This window comes from Heteronotia binoei, chromosome 21 (genome assembly GCF_032191835.1).
Source record: "Heteronotia binoei isolate CCM8104 ecotype False Entrance Well chromosome 21, APGP_CSIRO_Hbin_v1, whole genome shotgun sequence".
NCBI classification, from domain to species: Eukaryota; Metazoa; Chordata; class Lepidosauria; order Squamata; family Gekkonidae; genus Heteronotia; species Heteronotia binoei.
This window is the reverse complement of record NC_083243.1, coordinates 86,537,442-86,556,846: the sequence shown is the minus strand read 5'-3', so window position 1 is coordinate 86,556,846 and position 19,405 is coordinate 86,537,442. Positions and strand designations below refer to the sequence as shown.

Genomic DNA, 19,405 nt, shown 5'->3' with positions numbered 1-19,405 from the left:
GCAGTACAGGTGTTTACAGCTGAGAGCAGGTTCTTTTAGCCATATCTATTAAGGAACTGGGTGCTCTTCACTTAGTACTTCCTGAATACAAAGAGGAAACTTGTGTAAAATGTCTTTTAATGGTCATATCCAAATGCAAATAGAATGCATTAGAATGCAACTTGCACAGCCCTACTATGAACTCTTTAATTTGTTAACTGCCCTTGGGACTTCTTGGTTTCCATGAAAATTAAACTCTTGCACTATTTGAGGGTTTTCAAGGGGTGTGTGTGCATTGCTTGTGGGTTAGAGTTCTTACTGCTACACCTGTTTTCCTAAAGGTGAGCAGAGACCTAACTCTGGACTTTAAATAGGATCAACAGATAGGAAACAGGTCACAGGACTGTGCATTCCTCCTCACTGCACACAAGAGTTGCATATGCTATCCTCAAGTCTGATCTTTAGCCATTCTAACACAATTCCTGCTCATAAAAAGTCTTGAAACTAATATTGTGAGGCCAGCTTCTAGCAAAGCAACATTATTTTAATCTGCATAGCCAGTCAGAAGCCATGATGGACAAAAGCCCCACCTGGCCACACTCACTTCCTGAAAATACTTCCTAGGCACCAAGAAAGGTGTCAGCAGGCACCATGGCATGGCAGGTCTGTGAGAAAAAGAGATAGGCCATGGTTTTATAACACAGCAGAAACTCAAAGAATATTCTAAGCACGTGTCTCTTGATTGTGGTGACAAGAGCAAGATAACTGCTAAGCCCATCAAGCAGTTTTAAAACAGGAGTCAGTACTACTAATAAAATATCTATCCACAGCATGCCTCATACCTATCTTCGCCTGTTGCTAACTCCTTCTGACAAAGTGAACTTGGCCCCCATGTACGACCTTTCTTCTTTGGGCCTCTCCTTTCTTCTTCTCCTTCCTCTTCCTTCTGGAATACTGAGTTGCGTCCCCATGTTTTGTTGCTCTCACTGGGTGTCACTAAGGAGGGAGGAGAAGAATTCAATATGTGAAAATGCTTCATCCAGCAGTTTTGTAGCAGGCTTTTTTGGGTTATGTTTTGTTAGAATAATAAAAACACTTTGCTTGCACTATACACAGTTTGGTGTTCAAATCTGGGTGGTTCTGGAGTTTGCAACCATTATTTTCAATGGGGAATGTATATGGGGGTCTGTGGTAGTGGTTTATAAAGATAATGGCACCAAATTTGCACAGAACACATCCTCCCAACATTCAGTCTAAAGGTCCCTAATTTTCAACTAGATTGAACTAAGTGGTTTGATTTAACAGACCTCCAAAGTAGGTGATTCACTGTGCAGTTGCACTTCTCACCACTGATTCCTAAAATGGCAGTGAAGTGGCAGCCTAGCAGAAGAGCTCCAGCTGGCCACAGTATTAGAAAAAAACCTGTTTGCATTTTCCTACTTTTACAGTGACAGACTTTTAAACCTTTCTATTGAAAACTCTGCATTTGCCATCTTTCCTTGTCGTAGTCTGTTTCATTTCAGAAAGTGAAAATGGTTTCCTTTTCTGACTCCCCCTTCCTTTTTTGTTGGTCTGCCATTATCTCCTATGAGAGACTTTTCCGAGGGTGTGTGTGTAGAGTGGCTGTTTTTCAACTAAATGTCACCACAATGTAGCTGAATGAGTGCTGCCTGTCCTCTAAAGAATCTGAAAGTTTCAAGCAAATTGTGCCAAGGGAAAAAGGTCTATGAGCCCCTGAACAAGGTGCTCCAATCTCTCTATTTTCCCAGCCACAGGACTTAGCAAAGCACTATATTTTGTGCTCACAAAGAAGAAAAGGGGTCCAATCCAGCAAAAGAGAGAGGGAAGGAGAACTGTGGGCTTATGTGGCATGTCTCCAAAGTGAGTGGCTGGAAGAGATCTGTGCTACTCCTTTGCAAGGATCTAATTGGAAGGCTGAAATCCCATTGCTTGGGAAATTAGCAGACTCAAAGAAATATGCAAGCAAATAGTGTGGTTACCTAGCAGCACTAGAAGATGAAAAACAACAAGGATTTTCAGAGATTGTTCCAGAGGGGTGTGTGTGTGTGTGTAAAACACATAAGCATCTCACATTTGTGTTACCATCACAGAAAATTACAGTAATGATTTCTATGTGTATCTTCAATTCAGGAATTTTATTATGCATGTCCCTAGTGTTGATGGCCCCTAACAGAGATGTTAGGTAAATTCATGGATTTCTGTGAATATCAAGGAGAAAGATAATGAAGTCTCCATGCTTGTAGACAAGAAACTTGTAAACATTAGTTGCAGGTTGGGGGGAAGAACAGTGGAGCATGGCTGTGCCTTCTGCAGTTTTCCTAGTGTCATCTGATTGGTTAGTGTGGGAAGCAGTATACTAGGAAACACTGGTATGATTCATCAGGGTTCTCTTATGTTCCTATTAGCACAGGCCTCTTGCCAAAATTATAAACTGTTTAAGTCTGAGCCCCCCCTTTCCTTAATTTGTGTAGAGTGAAATTCACAATTCATCAACAACACAAAAATGTTAATGACAACTTATGATTCTATAATTCTCTGAAACAACAATTATTCGAAACTATATTTTATTATATCTTAGTGCTTTAATAATAGGTTTGTGTATATGTCTCCAACTCATAATTATGCACTATCCCACAATTTGATGCTGTTATATTAATACACTAGATAAAATAAAAACATTTTTTAAAAATTATGAATTCTGGTTGTATTCTTAGCAAAGTGCTATATTTTGTGCTCACACAATCCTTTGCTGCAGGGGAGGGAGGAACCTTTCCTGTGGAAGGAATGACAAGTTGACTTTAAAATAAAGAACAGAGAAATAGATAGGGGCCTCACAGAAGACCACTGAACAACATTCAGTGGAGAACTGAATATGTCTAAAAATAAAGCAATTAAGAGGTTTTTACAGGAAATAATGGTCTTTACTGTGTTCACACTTGAGTGGTACAGCCATGAAATTTAAAGTCCTGGTTTCAAATTCTGGGTTGAAACAACACTAGTTAGTATTAACTATTTTAATTTGGAGCAAATATGACAACCAGCCACTGTTAAGTGCAATATCTGGAATTCATATACCAAAAGGGAGCAAACACAAATTCTGCTGCCAGACTCCATTCCCTTAACCAGCTTGGACAGAATAGGAAGGTTTTCACACAGTAATTGCAATCAGGTAAAATAACCTTCATATCCCTGTTCTCTTCTTCCAGCATAGCTATTCTGTAACTGAACTGATCCTTCTAACATTTACCCAATCAATATTTTACACTGCACCCAGTGTTGCAAATGATGCACTACTTCTCCTAGCAACAAAATATTGCTGAATGTGTGCTAAGAAAATGTACCAGATAACTCTTCTGTTCTGGGGCTTTCTTGGGCAGAAACATTTGGACCCCCTGCAAGATAGTGAACAGCAACTGTACACCTATTGTGAAAAAAATATCTGATGAGATGCATAGTACAAAATACAAACAAATGAGGTGACAGCTTTTTTTTTGGGGGGGGGGGGGTTGAATTTGTAGAAGAAGTTTGTTCTGCTCAAAGAATGGGTTGAAATACATACACTAGTAGTAAACAGGCTCTGCAAGCTTCCCAAACAGCAAGTAGTATAGCGACCCGAAAAATAATCATGATTTGTTCATATAATATGTATTGTGGAACCCTGGCCTAAATAAACCTTCAACAAACAAATCCACTCACTTAAAATCAATGGGTTCTGTTTCATACATCTTTACCGAGGCATTAAACGACTTACGCTGGATGGCTCTGAGTCTGGGAATGATGGTAGGACTGGCAGGAGGGCTGGAGCAGCTGCTGATCAAACTCTTCCTTTTATCCATTGTTGGAGATGCCTGTACAGTAAATTTGTGTTGGAAATCTGTCAAAAGAAATCTTGATCAGTACAGACATTAGTGAAATAATACAAAGGCCCCATCTGCTAATCTGACAGAATACCGTTTTACAATGACTAAGAAATGTTATAACTCAGCGGTCCCGAACCTTTTCGAGCCTTTGGGCACTTTTGGAATTCTGATACAGGATGGGGGTCACAGCTTCAAAATGACTGTCACAGGAGATGATACCACTAGAAAATGGCTGCCATAGGGCATAGAGACACATACCTGAGGAAACCCAGGTATAGGGAAGACGAGGAGTAATTTATAAAAATACACTGGGGAAAAGGAGTGAGAGAATTAAGCCTGCATTGTGGTGGCAGATGAAACAGTATTGCTTTATTTGCCCAGACAACCAGATCTCAAGTGACCAATCAGAAGAGCTGACAGGCAAGAGCCCCTTGGTAGGCACCAGGAAAGGTAATGGCAGCCACTTGTGGGCACCATGTTGGGGATCCCTGCTCTAAATATTTTAGCTTCCTAGCTTCACTCTATTACTGCTGGTTCTGTGTAAAACATTCTTCACAGACTCTTGTCCTATAAGAAATGGCTTGGGTAAAAACAGTGAACAATAATCTTAATTTTTTTAGTGCCAAAGGCAATCAGGATTTTATACAGCATGTTTTATATGTACAACTCTGAGGAGGAACAGACAACTCTCCTTTGTGCTACTAGAATAGCACCCACCAGAAGGGAGACTGATGCGATTGCCATCCTTCAGCTTGAGACGGTTTTTCCTGAACTTGCCCATACGTTTTTTCACAAGCGGTTTATCCTGGCACAGTTGGTGGATGATTATGTTGAGCTCCCTTTCCAAGATGTTAATCTCCCGCTCTGCTAGCTCCTGTTCCCGCTGCCGCAGAAGCTGCTCATGATTCTTTTGCTGGACTGCTGCTCTTGTTAGCTCCTCCTCCCAAGTACGCAGCTCCTAGAAGGAAGACAGACACCATCCAATATTTGAATTTTTAACAGTTGCTCCTCTTTCATTTTAAGTCTCTATAATAAAAAACACAGAAATGGGTGTTGTCTTCCATCAAAGTATACTGTGCAGATTAGCAAATCCTTGCACTGTAACTTGCCATGCTGCTGTCTTTATCTACACACAGGATTTGGGTCATCAGGAAGGTCAGTTATGAGTACCAATCTCAACTTAAAATAAGAAACACTGAATTAGAGTAGGTGTGTTTCTCCCTAGATATACTATAGTGCAGAGGTATCAAACCCACTTGTTAAAAAGGCCAGATCTGATATAAATGTCACTTTGTCAGGCCGGGCCATATGTGCCAAGTACTGAAGACATAAACTTTATAAAGGGCACAGACAAACCCTATTAACAATATTATTTTTACTTAAAATACAAATAAAAGCAATTGATTCCTAACAGTGAAAGCTGGTGAACCCACAAAAGCCCCAATAAATGTATTTAATCATATAAGAGAAGCCATGTTAGATCAGGCCAATGGCCCATCCATTCCAACACTCTGTGTCACACAGTGGCAAAAAAAAAATTATATATATATACACATACACATATACACACTGTGGCTAATAGCCACTGATGGACCTCTGCTCCATATTTTTATCTAACCCCCTCTTGAAGCTGGCTATGCTTGTGGCCGCCACCACCTCCTGTGGCAGTGAATTCCACATGTTAATCACCCTTTGGGTGAAGAAGTACTTCCTTTTATCCGTTTTAACCTGTCTGCTCAGCAATTTCATCGAATGCCCATGAGTTCTTGTATTGTGAGAAAGGGAGAAAAGTACCTCTTTTTCTACTTTCTCCATCCCATGCATTATCTTGTAAACCTCTATCATGTCATCCCGCAGTCCACGTTTCTCCAAGCTAAAGAGCCCCAAGCGTTTCAACGTTTCTTCATAGGGAAAGTGTTCCAGCCCTTTAATCATTCTAGTTGCCCTTTTCTGGACTTTCTCCAATGTTATAATATCCTTTTTGAGGTGCGGCGACCAGAACTGCACACAGTACTCCAAATGAAACCGCACAATCAATTTATACAGGGGCATTATGATACTGGCTGATTTGTCCCCCCCCCCCCCCCCAGAGATACCTTACATTTCCATACAAATTAGTTACTTTTTGAATATATAGTATTTTTAGGAGATGACTCATTGGGGTGCATTCACACTACACTAAATAGTGCATTTTGCAACTGAATTTTTACTGTGTAAGAATAGGTAGGGCAGGCTGAGTGATCAGCCTTGATTGACCCAGATGACAGGGTCCTGGCTCAGGAGGAGGAGATCTCTGAACCTGGTTCTCCCAGATCCCCCTGGGATTCTCATTTCTCCTGCATTTCCCACAGAAGCAGTGGAGGGAAAAGCCTGACAGAAGGGCTGACAGAGGGTTGAGGGAAAGGCCTGGCAGAAAGGCTATTTCCAAAACCTCCAGGAGATGCTTTTTGTAGTCCCATGACCCCTGAACAAGTGTGTGTGGGGGGAATGGAGATTGTTGTCCCCCATCCACCCCAAAACTCACTCTGCCTCCCAGCTCTGTGGCTGTTCAGACATGTGGCAGCAACACTGGCACCCTCTTTTCCCTTCACACCTCCACTTGCTTCAGTGCCAGGAGGTCTTTGTCCTCAGAGCAGCACAAACAAGACAGCCCAGTTGCCTCTCGATCCAGTTGCCTGGACTTCCTCTTCTCTTTCCCACTGGCCCCATTCCTTCATTGGCAAACCACTGCTCTCCGCATGCCTGCTCTCACCAACCTCCCTCATCATCACCATTTTTAAAAAAGCAAAGCTGGTTGGATGTGGTGATGGTAGTGCCAGCTGCTTGGTTCCACCCCCTCCCAGTGCAATAGCTTTGCCAATCCTTGCTGAGCTGCTGTCGGAGGACACAGAAGGTAAAAACCCACCATGATTCCTTTCTTTGCCTTCGCTTCCATTCCCCCACACAATTTCACCTCAGTCTCACCCCTAGCCAGTATGGTGTAGTGGTTAAGAGCAGGGGACTCTAATATGGAGAACTGAGTTTGATTCACCACTCCTCCACATGAAGCTAGTTAGCTGACCATGGATCAGTCACAGTTTTCTCAGAGCTCTCTCAGCCCTACCTTCCTCACAAGGGTGTCTGTTGTGGGGAGAGGAAGGGAAGGTGACTGTGAGCTGCTCTGAGACTCCTTTGGGTAGTAAAAGGTAAGGTATAAACAATCAACCCTTCTTTCTACTTCTCAACAGCTTCGACTGTACATACCTCACTGCAAGTGCCTGCTTGCCCCAATGAGCAGTCTCTGCCTTTCCTTCCTCACACCAGTTGCTTGTGGGCCAAGCAAAAGGCCTGGATGAGTCACTTTGGGCCATATGTCTGACACCCCTATAATATAGCAGGTTGAAATTTATTCTACTTCTGGTAGCAAGGCAGTATTCTAATCTTCAAAAAAAACTCAGCCAGATGGAAAATTTGAAGCAATTATTTCTTTATAGTTTACATACTGTTGTAGGGTCACTTAGCAGGAATCAGATTGGTGTTGTATTTATCTTTGAGTTGCACAGACTCAGTGACAAAATTAATTGCCCCAAATTGCATATAAGCAGCTTCATGGGTTAATTCACACCATATAATTCACATTAATAATTCAGGAATGTTGTCTTACATCCCAACCCACTCCTTCCTAATGTGATCAACTCTTTTTTGGTCTCCTCCTTATACAAATGGCCTGGCAATTATTCCTGTTCTATGTATTTATTTTTCATCCTTCAAAATGTTGACAAGTACTGATGCCACCATTCATAATTTATGATCATATCATGGTGCTATTAGAAGGGTTGGGGGTGACGGAATTAATTTTGGGAGGGGGGTTTACAATAAAAAAGTATAACTTTATTAGGGCATATCTTAGCAATAATATTTTTAAAGTAAAAAGTTAGGAAAAACCTGTGGTTTCTCTGGGATACCATGTTCAATCCTATGCACACATACCAGGGAATAAGCACTAAACTCAATGGGATTTACTTCCAAGTATACATATTTAGGATTGCACTATAATGTGTATCCCTGCTGGAGTAAAACAAGCCTCTACTTTTTCTCAGTATGAGGATGGAAGTAGCCTGTTAATGTCTGTCAAGAAGTGAATGATTCTTTCACTATCTTGTTTTAGAATACAGCTGGAATTACTCTCTCTATACATTTCTCTTAATACCAATTCTTCTGGTTCCTGGAGGAGAGTTCCATCTATCAATGCCTACCAGCCATGGTGAGCAAAGTGAACCTCCACATTCGGAGCCAGTAAACCTCTTCATATCAATGCCAGAAGGCAACATGAGGTAAAAGTCTCAGCCTCTATGCCCAGTTGGTTAGCATTCCAGGTCAACTGGTTGACTACTGTGTGAAATAGGTGCTGAATCCAATGGGATCAAAAAAACGGAACCCAGAAAGACATATTTTGAGGCATACAGCTTTTGTACATACTACTGTCTCCCACATCGATACCAAGAAGAAGAGCACTGAGTGGCAAAGACCACAAATCGACCTAAGGTGCAAATGCATCATAAGAGCTACCTGCTGCATAAGCCTCACCAGAAAGGGCAGCAATGGGTTAAAAAAAACCCAAATCAGCAAGATTCAATTAACAAAATAAATGAAAGAAGGCTGCTAAACTGCATTACTAAGTTCAAGTGAATACGAACGCTATGGGTTGACACCAGATATATTAACAAGGAAGAACGCACAAAGACTATTCCTGTAGCCAAAAGAAATAAAAAGCCTTGACAGATGACCGATAAAACTCTTAACATTGCTGAAGACAGATGAGAAACAAGAGTAAAAAGCCTAAATATAGCATTTCAGTGACTCACATGTAGAGACAAAGTGAACTATTATAATAACCAGCATACAAAAATAGAAGAGAACAACAGCAAAAAAGGACTGTCAAGAGATCTGTTCCACAAGATCCAAGAAATCAAAGGGAAATTTAAAACACAGACATGCTGAAAGATCAACACAGCAATACATTAACATAACAGGACAAAATAAAGAAAAAATGGGAACAATACACTGAAGAACTATGCAAAAGAGATGAAAGGATAACAGATTCATTCCAAGATGAATCTTTTTAAAAAGAACCTACAGTTTTAGACAGTGAAGTGAAAGCCAGACTGAGATCAACTGGGAGAAGCAAATCACAAGGAGTACATGGGATATCAACAGAACTATTGCAAGCCACAAAAATGGAGTCCATCAAAATCTTACCAAGACTGTGCCAATAAACATGGAAAACAAAACAATGGCCCACAGACTGAAAACACTCAATTTTTATTTCACATCCAAAAAAGAAAACATCAAAGACTGCAGCAACTATTAGTCCATCATATTAATGAATCACACAAGTAAAGTAATACTCAAAAATCTTACAACAAAGGCTGCTTCTTTATAAGGAAAGAGGAATGCCAGAAGGTCAAGTTGGACTTAGAATAGGGAGAGATCATACTGCAAACATACATTGGTTACAGAGCATACAAGATAATTTCAGAAGAAAATCAGCTTGTGTTTCATAGATTACAGTAAAGCTTTTGACTGTGTGAATCACGAAAAGATATGATTAGTTTAAAAAGAATTGGGTGAGCCATAATAGCTGATAGTTTTAATGCACAATGTGTACTCTGGACATGAGGCTACTGTAAGGAATGAATATGGAAAAACAGAATTAGTAAAGGTGTCAGTCAAGAATTTATTTCTCTATCTGTTCAAATATATATGCAGAACATATAAAGAAAGATGGATCAGGTTTAGATGAAGGTGGAGTGAAAACCGGTGGAAATAGCATCAACAATTTGAGATATTCAGAGGATAGCACATTAGTGGCAAGAAACAGTGAAGATTTGAAATTACTCCTGCTGAAGGTTAAAGCAAAAACTGCCAAAGCAGGATTAGAGCTGAACATCGAGAAGACAAAAGTATTGACTACTGAAGAATTACACAACTCTAAGGTTGACAATGAAGAAATGGAAATTGTTCAGGATTTCCTTGGCTCAATCATCCAAGACTGCAACCAAGAAATCAGAAGGAAATTGAGACTGGGAAGGGTAGCTAGAAAAGATTCTTAAATGTAAGGATGTGCTGCTGAAGATAAAGTTAATTCATGCCATAGTATTCCCCATTACTATGTATGAGCGAAGAAAACTACCAAGAAGAAAGTTGATTCATTTGAAATGGGGCACTGGAAGGGAGTTTAATGGATACTGCGGATTGCCTAAAAGAAAAGCTGGTTCTAGATCAAATCAAGCACTCACCCTAGAAGTTAAAATGACTAAACTGAGGCTATTATACTTCGATCATATTATGAGAAGACAGGAGTCACAGGAAAAGACAGAAACACTAGGAGAAGTTGAAGGCAGAAGGAAAAGAGGAAAACCTAACACAAAAAGGATCGATTCAATCAAGGCAGCCTCTGTCTGCAAGACTTGAGCAAGGTTGTTATTGATAGGATGTGTTGACGACATTAATTCATAGTGTCACCATGAATCAGAAGTGAACTGAGGGTGCTTAAGAAGAAGAATTGCAGATTTATATCCCACCCTTCTCCCTGAATCAGAGACTCAAAACGGCTTACAATCTCCTCTATCTTCTCCCCCCACAACAGACACCCTCTGAGGTGGGTGGGGCTGAGAGGGCTCTCACAGCATTTGCCCTTTCAAGGACAACCTCTGCCAGAGCTATGGCTAACTCAAAGCCATTCCAGCAGGTGCAAGTGGAGGAGCGGGGAATCAAACCTGATTCTCCCAGATAAGAGTCCGCGCACTTAACCACTACACCAAACTGGCTCTCTTAACACATACACACTAAACTACCATGGCTTCAAGTTCTTACCTTTTAATTAAAAATCAATAGACAATATTGGAGGGAGAGGTAAAGAACTTCTTGAGCTTTTAAGCTGCTATTACTACAGTAGATGAAGTTTAGAAAATCACTTTTGTTCTTCATTCCACTTGAGCCAGGATATGATTTATTAAAATGCCAGTAAAATGCATTCTTCATGTATATCTATGAAAATCGTTACAGTGCTTCTACAACAATTAGAAGATGAGATATGGGATGATATTCTAAGTGCATGTAGCAAAAATCCAGTCATGCTTACCTTTTCTTTGGCCCGGAGTTGGTCAAACATCTCCTGGATCTCAAGTTTCCAGTCTTCTTGGAGGGAATGGAAGGAGTCCTTTGGCATTTCAAAAAAACCAGACTCCTCTATGTTAGTAAGCTGGTTCAAAATGTTGGCAAAAGATGGCCTGAAGTGAGGGTCAGCATTCCAACAATCTGAATCGGATCAAGAGAAGCAAGCATTCTAGATCAGAAAGCACAAAACCATATGCAGATTCTTAACTACCACTATTTTATATACTGCTCCATCTACCTCTTAATGCATATGGATTACATATCACTTAGCAACCTTCTCTTCTGGTTTACAAGGAACAACACAGAGAGCTAACATTTTCTGAAACAGTTGTACTTTTATATAACAGGTCCCAAGTTATCTGATTCCTAGGGATTAGTACATTTGTATTTTTAAATAACATGCTCAAGTTAAATGCTCACTGCAAATCTTACTAGACTCATGGGGGAGGATTCCATCTCCCCTCCACTTTCTTGCTGTGTCCAGCATGGCTCCCATGCTCTTTCTGGCTGCGCTGCTGCCGCCGAGCCCAGTGTGGCTTTCAGGCTGAGCCTCCACCCCCATCAGGCCCATCATAGCACAGCTCCTGGCATCTTTTAACTGCTGAGGAAGGTTTTTTTATTTTGTGTGCGTGTGGGGATTTTAAAAACCTTTTTAAAAACTGTTTTACTTTTGGGGGGATTTAACCCCACCATGTATTTTTTTAAAAAATTCAGATTTTTCTGCAAACCTGGAGAGTGCCCCAAATTTGCTAAAAAATCTGTTTAGCATCCATGTGGCCCCAATCCACAGATAAACAGGTTGCTTACCTGTAACTGATGATCTTCAACTGGTCATCTGTGCAGTCACACTGATGGGATTAGGCGCCATCGGTAAACTTAAAAGCTGCAGATTTCCGTGCCAACATCCCAGTGCGCATGCCCAGAAGCCCCACTGCGCATGCCCACTGAGACAGGAGCGGACATCCCACCAGTTCCTTCTGACCACTGCATAAGCCCAAGACAGACCGGCAGCAGAGGGGAAGGAGGGCGGGTAGTGTGACTGCACAGATGACCACTCAAAGATCATCAGTTACAGGTAAGCAACCTGTTTATCTTCTTCGTGGTCTCTGTGCATCACACTGATGGGAGATTAGCAAGCCAAAGTCCTACCTGGAGGAGGGTGCAACGGTCCATCTGCAGGAAAGAGATTGCAGAACAGCACGGCCCACCGATGCGTCCCGGCGAAAACGTAGGTCTAGCACATAGTGACTCACAAAGGTATGCGAGGAGGACCAAGTGGCAGCCTTACAAATGTCCTGGATCGAAACACCCTTCAGGAAAGCCGCCGAAGTCGCCATAGCTCGAGTGGAATGGGCTCGTATGGGCCCTAGCAGGGGCCTCTTGTTCAATAAATAACAGAGTTTTATGGTCTCAGTTATCCACTTGGAAAGTCTTTGGGACAAGATCCGCTGCCCTAAAGATGCAGCGGCATAGGAAACAAAAAGCCTGGAGTCTTTCCTCGAGGGATTTACATGATGGAGATATAACAATAATGCTCGTTTCACATCCAAAGCATGAAGTCTCCTTTCAGCATCATTAGCCGGATTTTGAAAATAAACTGGCAGGTAGATTTCAGAGTTCAAGTGAAAGGAAGAAATCACCATGGGAAGGAAGGTGATATCCGGACGAAGCACCACACCGTCACTGGTGAAACACAAGTAGGGAGCATCACATCTGAGCACTGCTAGTTCACACACCCTTCTTGCAGAAGTAATTGCCACCAGAAAGGCCGTTTTCCACACCAACAGTCGAAGAGAGCAAGTGGCCATCGGCTCAAAGGGTTTCCCCGCTAGAGCACGAAGAACCAAAGATAGATCCCAAGTCGGAGTAGGCTGTCTTACAGCAGGATACAGTCTAGAGAGACCCCGGAGGAACCTCTTAGCATCAGGTTGCATGAAGACAGAATGACCATCTATCTGGGCATGACTAGCAGAGATGGCAGCCAAATAAACGCGTACTAATGAAACAGCCAATCCTTTATCCAACAGGGAAAGAAGAAAATCAAAAATGGCAGATAATCCCGCAGTTGACGGGTCTAGGGAAATATCAGAAGAAAACTGAACTAATCTTGCCCATTTATAAGCATAGGACTTGCGTGTAGATGGCTTCCTACTGTTCAAAATGACGAATTGAGCTCTGTCAGACAGTAGAGTCACTGTAGATGCCACACTGTTAATTTCAGATGTGGTACATCATGATGTACCACACGGCCCTGGTGGGTGAGAAGAAGATTGGAGGCCTGAGGAAAATGGTGAAACATCCCGTTGGCTAGATGGAGGACCAGGGAGAACCAATGCTGTCTGGGCCACCAGGGTGTCACGAGAATGCCCACAGGTTTTTCCCTCAAAATCTTCTGCACTACCTTGTTGATCAAGGGAATGGGAGGAAACAGATACACATGCTGTTGATTCCATGGAAAGAGGAGACCGTCCCCCAAGGACAGGGGGTCTGCCCCCCCCCACTGCAGCAGAATAGTTTGCATTTCCAGTTGTTGCGCGTGGCAAAAATGTTTATCTCCGGAGTTCCCCAACTTAGAAAGATGGGTTGGAGGAATTTCCAGTTGAGCTCCCATTCGTGGAGCGAAGCCCCTCCTCGACTGAGGAAATCTGCACACACATTCAAGTCCCCCGGAAGATGTGTTGCCACCAAGGACACATCCATGGATCTGCACATCTCCCATGTGTTCAGAGCAAGTATGCAGAGGCTGCGGGAAACCGTACCTCCTTGTCTGTTTATGTAAGACATGGCCGTCGTGTTGTCTGTCAGAATGGCCATCGTTTTGCCCTTGAGAAGCGACTGGAAAGACTGGAGAGCATGGAAGATCGCCAACAGTTCCAAGAAATTTATATGGTGATGCGCGTGGTGATTGGGCCACCTGTCCCCCACGCATAGGCCATTCATATGTGCTCCCCAACCCCACAGGGACACATCTGACGTTATTGTGACTGACGGGGATGGGCTGTGGAAGGGTGCCCCTTCCATCAGGTGCTGCCGCTGCTGCCACCAGGTGAGAGAAGATAGGACTTCTGGAGGGATGGTCATCAGGTGAGATGGAGAATCGAGATTGCATTTGAAGTGCTTGAGAAACCATAGTTGCAGGATCCTCATATGTAGCCTGGCGAAGACCAGAACCGAGGTAGTGGCTGCCATGAGGCCCAAAAGACGCTGAACCTGGCGAGCTGTGACCATGGGGCTGCGCCGAAAGGTCTGAACAAGATTGATTACGTTGTCCGCACAATTTGGAGGCAGGAAGGCCTTGCAAGCACGGGTGTCTATTATGGCTCCTATAAACTGCACCCTCTGAGAGGGTTGTAGGTTGGACTTCTTTTGGTTGACCTGCAGGCCGAGCTCCCAAAGAAGAGAGAGAGTAATGGCAATGTGCTGCATAAGGCGGGTCTTGGATTCTGCCACAAGGAGCCAATCGTCTATGTACGGGAACAGGGTTATCCCCTGCAATCTCAGATGGGCTGCGATAACCACCACAGCCTTGTGAAAATCCTGGGGGCTGTAGAAATGCCGAAGGGTAACGCCCGGTACTGGAAATGGGCGGCTCCAATGGTGAACCTGACGTACTTCCTGTGAAAGGGGTGAATAGAGATGTGGAAGTACGCGTCTTGTAAGTCCAGTGTGGCCATCCAATCTCCCCGATTGAAAAGAGGGAGAATGTTGGGTAATGAGGTCATTCTGAATTTGTGGTAAGTGATGAACAAATTCAGAGCTCGAGGGTCCATGATCGGCCGAAGACCTCCGTCTCGTTTGGGGACCGTGAAGTAGCGAGAGTAAAAACCGAGTCCCCTTTGATTAAGGGAACTTGTTCGATGGCTTGCTTGAGAAGCAGAGACTGAACCTCTTCTCGTAAAGTGTCTGAAGGGCCGGTTGAAATGAAAGTTGGGGTGGTTGGATTTTGATGGAATTCGATCACATAACCCCGCCGGATTATGGATAGGACCCACTGGTCTGAAGTTATTTTGGACCATGCCCGAAGAAAAGGGAAAAGACAGGTACGGCCCAACGAGGATGGGTGGGAAAGGAGGGAGAACAAAAGGCAGTCAAAGCCCCTGCTTGGGCTGTTTAGGGCCCTTCTGGCGAGAAGATTGAGCAGAGGAAGGAGAGTATTTAGGTTTAGCCCCATACGAAGGCTTAGTAAATGGTGTTGTCAATTTTGGGTGCCAAGATTGCTCCATAGGAGATTTTGAATAAGGCTTCTTGTTCCAAGGTTTCGGCCAAGGTCGTTTAGTTTGGGAACGCGGCGTAGAGACTCCCAGGTTTCTGGAGGTTCAGATTCTCTTATCCATCTCCTGCAAAACCGAATCGGTATTAGAACTGAAGAGGCCATTGCCATCAAAGGGTAGATCCTCAATGTAGGCTTGAGTGTCTGGTTGTAAGGCCATGGAGCGTAACCAGGAATGGCGTCGTGGAGTGATAGCCATTGTCAGGGTCTTGGCACAGGTGTCACCTGAGTGCTTGGCTGAGTTAAGTTGCTGCTTGGCTAGGGTCATTTCCTCCTTTTGAATCTTCCGGAGAGCAGTCCTGCTCTGTTCCGGGAGGCTAGGCAAGATGTTGGAGACCTGCTCCCAGAGGGCGTATTGATAGCGACCCATGCAGGCAGTGTAGTTGGCAATTTTAACACCCAGGGACCCAGCAGAATACAACCTTCTTCCTAGGTTGTCCAATTTTTTCCCTTCCTTGTAAGGCGGAGCAGAGTGTGTCTTCTTTGCCTTGGAAGATGAGGACACTACTACAGAATTCGGCTTGGGGTGGGTGCAGAGAAAGTCTGCACTGGACTCTTGTATGCGATACATGTGGTCCAGTCTACGAGATGAGATGGGCGTGGAAGCTGGTTTTTCCCAAGACGATTTCACAGTGTGCAGCATGACAGTAGTGAGTGGTAGAGCTACTGCAGTAGAAGTGTCCATCTGAACAATGTCAAAGACGGTGTCTGTAATCACTGGTTGAGGTTGGACTGTAGTAAGGGACGACTGAGCCATATGCTTAATAAGGTCTCCATAAGGCTTTAAATCCTCCGAAGGTGAAATGGGTTGCTCCTCTGCTATCTTCTGTGGTGGAGAGGGTTCCCCAGGTGATGATGTTGTTTCTTGTTCCTCAGGAGTCGACCCCTCAATGGACCTGGGTGACGCATCAGGAGATTCAGAGCGCTCCAATAAATATGGCGTTGGGGATGACACAGGGTCAATTGTTGTGCCCTTAGTTTGCTCCAAAGAAATCTGCTGAGCGGGGTCCCGACGGTGTCGAATCGGCTCAACATTGGGCAGCTTCGACATCGACGCAGAGGGTGCCCATCTGGATGGTTGATAAGAGGTTCGGGATCGATGAGAAGCTTCGGATAACTGATCCCAGTCCATCTGGCGAGGTGGGAGCCAAGGGAAAGACGGTTGCATGGGGTACACCCCATATAAGTACTGCCACTGACGCTGATCCCAGGGGAATTTGCAAAGGCAGGCAGTGAGGAGGAGAGTGATCGATCTCTCGGTATCAAGGAGAGCGGCTTCTTGAAGAGCGGTCCCCTCGCGATTCATGCAGTCGGCCTCGGGGAAGTGGACTTCGGGATCGAGAGACCTCAGCTACCCTTCGGGATTGATCAGGCGGACTCTTCTCGGTACTGGAACACTGTGCCAGTTCAATTTCGTGATCAGAGTCGGAGGAAATAATGAGCTCCACTGACATTGAGGCGAGGATCGGAGGGCTTGGCCGATGACTCGGTGAAGCGTAGAGCTTCAGTGGTGGAACGAGCGGTGCCGTCGGGTCCGATGGTGAGATCGGAGAAGCTGGCGAGACGGATTTGGTAAGCTTTGGCTTATCCGATCTCTTAGCCTTCTTCTTCTTCTCTGCATGAGCTCCCTTATCCTCCTTATGCCTCTTAGCAGGCATAGAGGAATCCGACAGAGCAGCCGAGCCCGAGCATTTGTGAGGGTGATCGGCGTCGGAAAGGGGACGATTGGTCTCAAGCGATGTCAAGGTCAATGGTTCAGCAGCTGCGGTCGGCTGTTCGACCCATTCTGATGAAGACATTTTCCGAGGAGATAGCGCCTGCTCCATAAGGTCTGCTGCAAGGCAGGCAGCTCTGTTCTTCTTGGTCTGTTTAGAAAATTTTGCGCAGTGCACACAAAAGTCCGTTCTATGGAGCTCCCCCAGGCACAATAGGCACAATGAATGTCCGTCCAGTAGGGCGCTTTTACTCCCACACTTGGAGCACCTCCTGAAAAATCCCCAACATCTTTCCATACGAAAAATAGAAGGAAGGATGAGGTGGGGGGGGAAGAGCGGGAAAAGAAAAAGGTCTTCGCACCGCGCTCCCCCAAGTACTTAATACTAAAACTAACTAACTAACTACAGCTATAACTATAACTATATATCTATATATTCTTAAGTTAAGAAGTTCACCAACCGAAGCAACGAAAAGATCGACTGATCAGTGCGGCAGGCAGAAGAGAACTGGCGGGATGTCCGCTCCCGTCTCAGTAGGCATGTGCACTGGGACGTCGGTGTGGAAATCCGCAGCTTTTAAGTTTACCGATCGAGATCGGCACTGGCACCTAATCCCATCATTGTGATGCACAGAGACCACGAAGAAGATTTAGCTATTTGCAGATGGGGGCCACACGATGCTAATAGGATATAAGATAATTAGAATAAGAAACTGAGATATTTTCTTTGTTGGTATATACAGTCACACCTAACTGTGATCCATTGTGCTGTCATGGACTCTTCCCCTGGCCTTTAGAGGTTTGACAATACCCACAAGACTAGGTTCTGTAGTTGGAAGAGAAGCACTTTAGTACTTGTATACATGTAGAAGCTCAAATGTCGCCCTTTGGTTCCTTTTCTAGAGTTGTAAATGTGCATCGAAGCAGATACAGCTTATTACAGTCTGCAAACAAGCACAGAGGAAGAAAGGGTGGGCAGATATTTCCTCTGTTTCAACCTGCCTCCAGCCTTCTAAACACAGTATGGACCAAATGATGCCTGATCAGCTGGCTCCACCCCCCCCCCCCAATCATATAGCTGGCCAAATGGGGGACAGGCTGCAGAAAGCAGTATGTTAGCTGCCTGGAAGAGCCAATGTTGGGCACAATTGCCTAAAGTGTTTTAGCTCCCTCCCATCTTCTTCCACCAAACCACAATAATTGCTTCAGTTTAAGGCTGAAAGCTGGATTTCAAATTGTCTAATGTACTTCCATCCATGATTTGTTTCTCAGCTCAGTGTCATTTAAGTAATAAGTCCAAATACATACACATAGGGCTTTTTTGTATCAGGAATTCCTTCACATATTAGGCCACACACCCCTGATGTAGCCAATCCTTCAAGAGCTTACAGGGCTCTTAGTACAGGGCCTACTGTAAGCTACAAGAGGATTGGCTACATCAGGGGACTATGGCCTAATATGCAAACGAGTTCCTGCTACAAAAGAGTTCCTGATAAGCACATCCAACATAGCTGTCTGAGGTCAAATCGCAGTTCACATGTCTCTAAAACTGGGCAAAACAGCAGATATACCACCTGGCCTGGTTGCAGACTGGGGAAGGAAGACAGTTTATCTGTAGAGTCAGCACTGCAAGAACTGCATTCCCAAAGCAGGAAGAGTTGTTTTTTATAACCCATTTTTTTTCTACCTTAAGGAGTCTCAAAGCAACTTACAGTCACCTTCCCTTCCTCTGTCCACAAGTTACCCTTGTGCGGCAGGTGGGGCTGAGAGAGTTCTGAGGCCACCCAGCAGATTTCATGTGGAAAAGTGGAGAATCAAACCCAGTTCATGAGATTAGAGCCCGTTGCTCTTAACCACTGCACCACACTGGCTCCCAAGGAAGAAAAGTATGAGCAACCTAGTTAAGTTGGTTAACTCTTACCTTCCATCAATCTGGCAAAAGGTTCTGGGCATGTTGAAGGAATGGGAAGGGCAAGTTTATTCATGGCAACACCATATGCGACTGCTAGGCCATCAATTCCTCGAAACGGTACTTCTCCAGTTAGCAATTCCCATAGTAACACACCATAGCTTTTTAAAAAAAGAAAAACTGCTTTAGTTTTCCCTTATACTCTTCCAAATAGATACACAAAAGGTTATATTCTCTCCAACACAGCCTAAGAAAATAGTTTACATAATACTTGTCAAGAACAAGATTATTACATCCTGGACAATGGTGCATAAGGCATGAACAGTGTTCAAAGAGAACAGACTCAAAATGGAAGAGATATTATTTGTCTGAGAATATAAGGTTTTTGTACACACAAGGACTTTGCAGAATTACCAGGTTTGAAAATGCAATGTAAGATATTCTGCACCAATCATGTGTACCCTATTTGACACACCAACAAGTTAGTCTATGTA

The 19,405-nt window shown here is 43.8% G+C and overlaps 1 protein-coding gene across 3 annotated transcripts in view; it reads right to left on the bottom strand.

Moving 5' to 3' along the window:
- MAP3K9 (mitogen-activated protein kinase kinase kinase 9) overlaps positions 1 to 19,405 on the bottom strand; it is an 81,545-nt gene that overhangs the window by 17,452 nt on the left and 44,688 nt on the right. For all 3 annotated transcript variants that reach the window (XM_060262091.1, XM_060262089.1, XM_060262090.1), the window contains exons 4-8: positions 18,924 to 19,072; positions 10,984 to 11,159; positions 4,578 to 4,818; positions 3,752 to 3,874; positions 822 to 975 (exon numbers count right to left, since the gene is read on the bottom strand). In XM_060262091.1, coding sequence (XP_060118074.1) covers positions 822 to 975; positions 3,752 to 3,874; positions 4,578 to 4,818; positions 10,984 to 11,159; positions 18,924 to 19,072 — 843 coding nt within the window. The remainder of the gene's footprint in view (positions 1 to 821; positions 976 to 3,751; positions 3,875 to 4,577; positions 4,819 to 10,983; positions 11,160 to 18,923; positions 19,073 to 19,405) is intronic.